Source organism: Pundamilia nyererei, unplaced genomic scaffold (genome assembly GCF_000239375.1).
Source record: "Pundamilia nyererei isolate P.nyererei 1_Seehausen unplaced genomic scaffold, PunNye1.0 scaffold00262, whole genome shotgun sequence".
NCBI lineage: Eukaryota > Metazoa > Chordata > Actinopteri > Cichliformes > Cichlidae > Pundamilia > Pundamilia nyererei.
Genome location: NW_005187663.1, coordinates 195898 through 204082, shown reverse-complemented (window position 1 = coordinate 204082; position 8185 = coordinate 195898). Strand labels below are relative to the sequence as shown.

The 8185-nt window shown below is 42.9% G+C and overlaps 1 protein-coding gene across 1 annotated transcript in view; it reads left to right on the top strand.

Moving 5' to 3' along the window:
* dicer1 (dicer 1, ribonuclease type III) overlaps positions 1–8185 on the top strand; it is a 30845-nt gene that overhangs the window by 9700 nt on the left and 12960 nt on the right. The window contains exons 8-19 of the mRNA XM_013915171.1: positions 999–1167; positions 2665–3137; positions 3695–3827; positions 4312–4554; positions 4639–4793; positions 5292–5424; positions 5528–5603; positions 5685–5824; positions 6632–6811; positions 6921–7134; positions 7224–7377; positions 7489–7671. Coding sequence (XP_013770625.1) covers positions 999–1167; positions 2665–3137; positions 3695–3827; positions 4312–4554; positions 4639–4793; positions 5292–5424; positions 5528–5603; positions 5685–5824; positions 6632–6811; positions 6921–7134; positions 7224–7377; positions 7489–7671 — 2253 coding nt within the window. The remainder of the gene's footprint in view (positions 1–998; positions 1168–2664; positions 3138–3694; positions 3828–4311; positions 4555–4638; positions 4794–5291; positions 5425–5527; positions 5604–5684; positions 5825–6631; positions 6812–6920; positions 7135–7223; positions 7378–7488; positions 7672–8185) is intronic.

Below are 8185 nucleotides of genomic sequence, written 5' to 3'. Positions count from 1 at the left end.
CAATAAAATGTTCAAGCCTATCCAATAACATGCAGTGATCCACAGTGTCAAACGCAGCACTTGGATCCAGCAGTAATAAAACTGAAGTGCGATCATTGTCTGCATTTACCAGCAGATCATTTACCACTTTGACTAAAGCTGTTTCTGTGGAGTGATTTGGTCTAAAAGCAGACTGAAATAGTTCATACAGATTGCTTGTTGACAAATGCTCAGTGAGCTGCTTAAAAACCACTTGGACAGAAAGCAGTTAGGAACAGCACAGAAAAAACTGCTGGTGTGAATGTACACGTGTGCTCAGAGTAGAAAAGCGCTAAATAGGAACGGGTGTTTTGCTGCCTCACGACTTGGAAGACTTGGTAAGTGGAACCTGCTGTCTACCAAAACACCTTGAAGGAGAATGTCCAATCATCTGTTTGTGACCTCAAGCACTTGGATTCTGCAGCAGGACAATGATCCAAAGCACTCCAGCAAGTCCACCTCCGAATGGCTTAAGAAGAACAAAATGTAGACTTTGGAGTGGCCAGGTCAAAGTCTTGACATGAATCCGTTTGGGACGCATTGCCTTAAAAAAGTGGTTCATGCTCAAAAACCCTCCAATATGGCTAAATTACAACAATTCTGCAAACATGAGTGGGTCAAAATTCCTCCAATGGCAAATGCTTGATTGCATTTGTTGCTCCTAACGGTGGCCCAACCAGTTATTAGGTTTAGGGGGCATTCAGTTTTTCACACAGGGCCATGTAAGTTTGGATTTTTTTTCTCCTTTAATGGTAAACAGCTTAATTTAGAAACTAAATTTTGTGTTTACTTGTGTTTGTTTTAATATTTAAAATTGTTTGATGATGTGAAACATTTAAATGTGACAAACGTACCAAAATATAGGAAATCAGGAAGAGGGCAAACACTTTTTCACACCATTGTATGTGACACATGTGAAACTAGACTGAAAACCAGTAATGGTGGCAGTGAAATGCTCACAATACAGGGTCATGTTTTAGATACGCCTCTCAGCCAAGAGAAGTGGTGTTGGACTGCGGTTCCTACGTGGACAAGAGTGGCCTCTCCTCCCGTTTGCAGGCTGAACTCAATGAAGCTCTTCACTTCCTGAATGACTGCAACATATCTGTGGTCAAGGAGGACCGTGATCCCACATTCATCTCCAAACAGGTCAGAGTTCCAAAGGTTTTCTGCCTTTTTAAAATTTAGTGTTTCTTCATCTCAGTTTTATTTATCCTACGGTTATTTACTTCATCATACTCTGGAGGTGGTTTCTGTGCCTCTCACTAACCGCAGAAAAGACCAGCATCGTTTTTGCAGGTTTTGTATATTTGTACACGAAGGTTGGGCAATATGTCAAAATTTTCCAACCAACAACCATCAGTCCAATAACCGGCGATAGTCACGCAGTTCAGTTTTTGATGGGTGACCAATGTAATCGTGCACAGACTGATTTGCGCATTCAGAATTTGTTTTGTTTGCAGGGAATATTTTACCTTTTCTTCTTTCTTTCAGGATTAATATAGTTTTTGGAATATTCATTTATTTATTTAATTGAGATGCGCCAACTTGCACAGAAGACTGTACATTACGTTGGCGTTTTTTTTTTTTAAACTTTTTTTTTTTTTTTTTTTACTTACTTTTGGTTTAATTTTGTATTTGTTGTTTGGTCGAGTGTGTAAGTCAGACAAACACTGGAACGGCCTGTAAACACGGTTATAGTGGAAAAAAGAAGGCAGTTTCTCTTTGTTTCCCTCCCCACCATTGTGGGTTTTTTCTTAATTTAAATAAAATGTTTTTGATTTTTTTCTGAACGTAGGCTACTGCCTTTCTTTTTTTACTGTTATGAGTTTGAGTAAATGAATTGCTGCATTTGTTTGCAGCTAGAAGAGGATGCTGTTAAAATAGTGTCATTATTTTTTTCGTTGACTGCTTCTCTTAGCTTCAACCAACATTATTAGAAAACTTGCTCATGGGCAAATAAATAAATAAATTGCTCTTGTAAAAACGATGGGTGAAAGCCTGAGCCTGTCGGCGATAGTCGATATATACGTCCATGCCCAACCTTACTGTACACCCATGTGTTGGACTCATCAGGCTGTTGCTTTATGCATTTTCTGATCCCTGAGCGTTAACCATCGATGTAATGCCTGAATTATGCTTCAGCACTAAATCTAAGACATAAGTGGACGTGCGCCTCCCGAGAAATGTAACTACTCATCGGGCCGATGCAGTCAGCAGCTATTATGATTTCAGCACCATTAGTGGATTCTTCGCCGCACTTTTTACCTTTCAGCCATAAAATGTTGTGGTATTGTCGTCACCATGCCAAAATTGATACCATACTAGAAGGCTGAAGGGTACAACTGCCAGTATTTTTGAATTCATCAGTGAGAGAATAATGGTCATCATCCCTGGATAAGGAATAATAATTTTAGTATCAATATAAGGGAGGTTGCTGAAACAGTCATAATGTGGTATACTGGGTATACCTGAGAAGATTTTGTAATTTGCCATGCTTATTTGGGAGATTTTTACTGGTGGCTATCCAGCCATGATGATGGAAAAATGTCCTTAGAGAAGATTCTAAAATTACAAGTAGAAAGGTGAGCTGTAGAACAGCCTACTCTGTGAACTTGTTGTTTATACTGTGCCCTTCCCGTCCAGGTCCTCAATGACTGCCGGGCCGTACTGCAGGTGCTGGGGCCCTGGTGTGCGGATAAGGCAGCAGGCATCATGGTGCGCGAGCTACAGAAGTACATCAAACACGAGCAGGAGGAACTCAGCCGCAAATTTCTACTCTTCACGGACACTATTCTGCGCAAAGTGCACGCTCTCTGTGAGGAGCATTTCTCCCCCGCCTGCCTGGACCTCAAGTTTGTCACGCCAAAGGTCCTACGGCTGCTTGAGATCCTGCACGAATACAAGCCGTTTGAGCGGCAGCAGTTTGAAAGTGTGGAGTGGTACAACAACCGCAACCAGGACAACTATGTGTCCTGGAGCGACTCTGAGGATGAAGATGAGGATGAAGAGGTGGAAGCCAAAGAGAGGCCTGAAGCTAACTTTCCCTCTCCATTCACAAATATCCTGTGTGGAATCATCTTTGTGGAGAGGCGTTATACAGCTGTTGTCCTCAATCGGTAAGGACTTCAAGGAATAATAGCTTCAGCTCAGAGACTGGTGTTATTTCGTGTGTGTCAGTCAGTCAGTGCTGCAGACATCAGAAGGAAACTGGAGTAATACCAGCAGGAGAGAGCACTGACTCGTGGTTAATCTGCCTGTCATAGTCTGTAATTAGTGGACATAAATGGATGATATCATATAAAATTCGTCTGCGTTTTTACAATTTTTCGAGGTGTTTAAAAAAAAAAAAAGAAGTATTTTTAAAGCAGTAACAGTGAGGCAAAATAAGATACACTGGCTAGCTTAATGATCGTAGCTTTGGGATTTTAAAAAAATCCCCGGTGTTTAGAGCCATTGAGTTTACATCTTAAGGTACCAAAATACCCTTTCTGTTCTTACTTTGGTGGCTGAGTGATAGAGGCATGTGGTGAGAATGAACGCGCCCTCTAAATCGTCAGTGCAGCAGGTAGTTGGTGATAAATCATAAAAGTTTGGAAAGATGGCGTCTGTTGTTTGACTGGCTGCATGTTTTTGTCCTTGGTGAGTTATCACTGACACTCTTTCTGTTCTCCAGTCTTATCAAGGAGGCAGGGAAGCAGGACCCAGAGCTTGCTTATATAAGTAGCAACTTCATCACTGGCCACAGCATTGGCAAGAACCAGGCACGCAACAAACAAATGGAGGTGGAGTTCAGGAAGCAAGAGGAGGTAAGTGAGAGATAACTTGGGGATGTCAGCCATCACACTCTCTCCATATTAGCTTCTGAGTGGTGTGGCACTCTGTGAAAAGTCAAGTGTAACTATTTCTAAAGAGTCATTCTGACCCCACTGACCTGTGAGGACCTTGGAACAGGTCTTAAAAATGTGTTTGGAGTTATTTAATGGTTTTCTCTAATCCTGTGAGCTAGCACTTGTGGTTGTGTGCACAGTGAGCACCATGGCAACAACACTTTCTCTTTCTAGACTTTTCTCGGTCAGGTGCTTTTCGCAAATGTTGTGCACCTGGTCACCGGGTTCAGACGCTGCCACTGAATCTGATAAGATAACTACAGGAAGAAATTGTGCTGAATATAAAAGAAAACTTGGATTTTGAAAATGAACGATGGAGAGATGTGTGGATACCGTGCTAAATTCTTGGTTGTTTTGTTGTTATCACTTCCTGAACTCAGGACCCCTTTTCCTTCTCTGACAGGTTCTTCGCAAATTCCGGGCTCATGAAACTAACCTTCTGATTGCCACCAGCATCGTCGAGGAAGGCGTAGATATTCCAAAGTGTAACTTGGTGGTGCGGTTTGACTTGCCTACAGAGTACAGGTCCTACGTCCAGTCCAAAGGCCGAGCTCGGGCACCTGTCTCCAACTACATCATGCTGGCTGACACTGGGAGGACCAAAGCCTTTGAAGAAGATCTCAGTACCTACAAGGCCATAGAAAAAGTAATGTTTTCTCTTGATCTGACAAGACTGAGATGCTTAGTCTGTTGGCTTAGGGGCCAAATGACCTAATTTTCTCTCAAACAGATCTTAAGGAATAAGTGCTCCAAGTCAGTGGAGGTGAGTGAGTTTGAAGTGGAACAGGTGATGGATGATGACAACATTCTACCACCCTATGTCCTGCGGTCTGAGGATGGAGGTCCTCGAGTCACCATCAACACAGCCATCGGTCACATTAACAGGTGTGCTTTCTGATTTTCAGAATGTTTTTCTTTCCAGCTCAAATACTTTGTTATTGATCGAGACTGCCGGTTGCTCCAAACAGCCTCTTTTTGTTTGTCACTTTAAATCCATGTGAACTGCTGCCCACGGTTTCTGCTTGCATGGAGCCAACATATACATGATACTGCTGCTTCTTTTTCTCTCACTCATCATTTTACATGTCAGTATAGCTGAAGACAGTACAGGGTTCCCAATCCGGTGAAAGTGTCAGACACACAGTCCAGTCGCCATCGCATCAGCACTAAGTTTGTAATAAAGAGATGAAGTGTTTGCATGTTGTCTCTGTGCCAGTGTGAGTTTCCTCGAGGTGTGTGTGTGTGTTTCATTCATGATTCCTGGGTACAAGTGGCAAAAAACAGTAAAGCACTTTGAGATGTGAGAAAGAACCAGCAGAGCTCTGTATCTATCAAAAATATTGCCATAATTATTTGAAAAGGTCTTTCTGCCCTGGTGTTCAGGTATTGTGCTCGGCTGCCCAGCGACCCATTCACACACCTAGCACCAAAATGTAAAACCATGGAGATGGGAGATGGATGTTTCCAGTCCACTCTCTACTTGCCTATAAACTCCCCTCTGCGAGTTCCTGTCAAGGTAAGGAAGGCTGTTATAGTTTTCAAAATTGCCAGTGTAAACATTTTGACGTGCTCCTTTTATATTTCTAAAGGATGATTGATATTTTGACTTGCACCTACAGGGTCCAGTGATGAATTGTGCAAGAGTGGCAGAGAAGGCAGTTGCACTAGTATGCTGTGAGAAACTCCACAAAATAGGTAAAACCACAATAACAATCTTGCAGACTAATCTTGATATTTTTGTCTTCATTGCTTCATCTTTTGCCTCTTCCTTCTAAGGTGAACTGGATGATCACCTGATGCCCGTGGGAAAGGAGACGGTAAAATACGAGGAGGAGCTTGATCTTCACGATGAGGAGGAGACCAGTGTCCCAGGCCGGCCTGGTTCTACGAAGAGAAGGCAGTGCTACCCCAAAGCTGTACGTCATGCTCATTACAGGCAGGCATTTGATGCAGGGAGGGCACGGCTGAACCAGTTTACAGACTGTTTTTGAAGTAATTCAGCTGCAAAAATCTGAGGTGATATGGGGGGATGGATGGGGGGGGGTCAACTGGCTGTATCCAAACTCATCACTGACTCTCTGGATTGGCAGAACCTTGCTATATCGCACCAGTAAGTAAATGTGTTGGCATATAGTAGTACTCCAGACTTCTTTAAAGAAAAACTGTGAAAGACCTTAATTGCTGGCTGCTTTCGTACTTATCAGTCCAGTTTCAGTGCCTGACATTTTCAGAGCCAAGTTAAGCCATTTAACACTGACTTTTACATTAGCAAAGACTCATTTTTACATTGTATCTTTAAATGCTTTACTAGCAGCCTGTTGCTAAAGCACACTATTTGCTTTAGTTTAGCAAACTGTAAACTTGCCAAAATATGACATGGTGACCTTTAAAAAAGGAAGGAAACTGGACAAGCGGAGGTCAACACAAGTAGCAGGCCTAGAAAAAATAATCAGCAGGTGAACGGTATCTGAACGGTGCACTTCATCCAGTGTGGTTGGAATTATGATTGAAGGAATTACGAATGCAAGAAAAGTACAGTCATATTTTGATCCGCGGTGCACTACCATATGGAAAACATGTTACTGGTTAATGTTGAATGAGTTTTCATCCCAAACGCACTGCCAGTGCAGTAAAGGCAAACCCGGATAGAGAAACATGAGGGCTGACTCAATGAGCATACAGTACTGTGCAAAAATCTTGTGTCCCGTTTCTGCCATCTCCAGATACCGGAGTGTCTGTGTGACTGTTATGCAGTACCGGAGCAGAGCTACTACCTGTATGTGATTGGGATGGTGCTCACCACTCCCCTCCCTGATGAGCTCAATTTCCGTAGAAGAAAGCTCTACCCGCCAGAGGACACCACCAGGTGCTTCGGCATACTGACTGCCAAACCCATACCTCGAGTACGTTGCTTCGGCACATTTGAGTACCTCAGTGCTTCACAATATTCTTCAGCATTTATTCTGTAGACGTGTTATACATGTGAAAACGAGCAGCTTTGCTTTGATCCAGATTCCCCATTTCCCGGTGTACACTCGCTCTGGTGAGGTGACCATCTCCATCGAGTTGCAGAAGTCTGGCTTCACGCTCACCACTGCCCAGCTCGACCTCATCACTCGTCTCCACCAGTACATTTTCTCCCATATTCTCCGCCTGGAGAAACCTGCACTGGAGTTCATGCCCACAATGGCTGACTCTGCTTACTGTGTTCTACCTCTGAATGTTGGTGAGTGCTCGGTTCAGTTTGTAAATTCATTTCCACCTGTGTTAAAATGTTCGTTAACCATCTTTCCTTCTCTCCTTTGGCTTCTTCAGTTGGAGACTCCAACACACTAGATATGGATTTTAAGTTTATGGAAGACATTGAGAAGTCTGAGGCCCGCACTGGCATTCCTACTACTCAGTACACAAAGCAGAACCCCTTCACCTTTAAGCTGGAGGACTACCAGGATGCTGTCATCATTCCAAGGTAGTGGAGCGGCACGTGTCTGTACTGGATTGATTTTGTGTGAATGTGTCAGCTGTATGAAGTATACGCTGAGCCAAACAACGTGATAATCGCCTCGCTGCTACTTTCCAGGTATCGCAACTTCGACCAGCCTCATCGCTTCTATGTCGCTGATGTGTACGCAGACCTGACACCACTCAGCAAGTTTCCTTCGCCAGAGTATGAGACTTTCGCTGAGTACTACAAAACAAAGTACAACCTGGACTTGTCAAACCTTAACCAGCCGCTCCTGGATGTAGACCACACCTCCTCCAGGTCAGTGGCACCAAATCTGGAGCCAGGTTCATAATTATGTGGACAAGGACAGTTTTCTCAGGCATGTGAGAAAACACAGAAAAGCACAGAAGCAGATATGCGATTCCACTTGGCTTTGCATAAATATTGTGTTGTTAGGAATTGGAGCAATTTTTATTTTTAGGAAGTACCTCCCTTCCTGAATAATAATGTTATAGCCAAGAGTGGAGTCTGTACTGGTTATTTCATGAAAGGCAATAAACAGATTAATGCCATTTCCAAGTGTGAATATGCTTACATGCTAGCTTTTATGAGAACTGTCAATATGTATTCCACAGAAGTGTGGAATAAAGGTCAGGAGGAACAAGGCAAACCTGGGGGGGTGCTTGTTTGATACTATGCGTTAGAGCTGGGCGATATGAGATTTTTTCATATCACGATATGTTTTTTTCATTTCAGGCGATAACGATATCTATCACGATATAAGCCAAATAACTATATTTGTAAGATTTAAATGTGCCGTTGCTCACAAGTA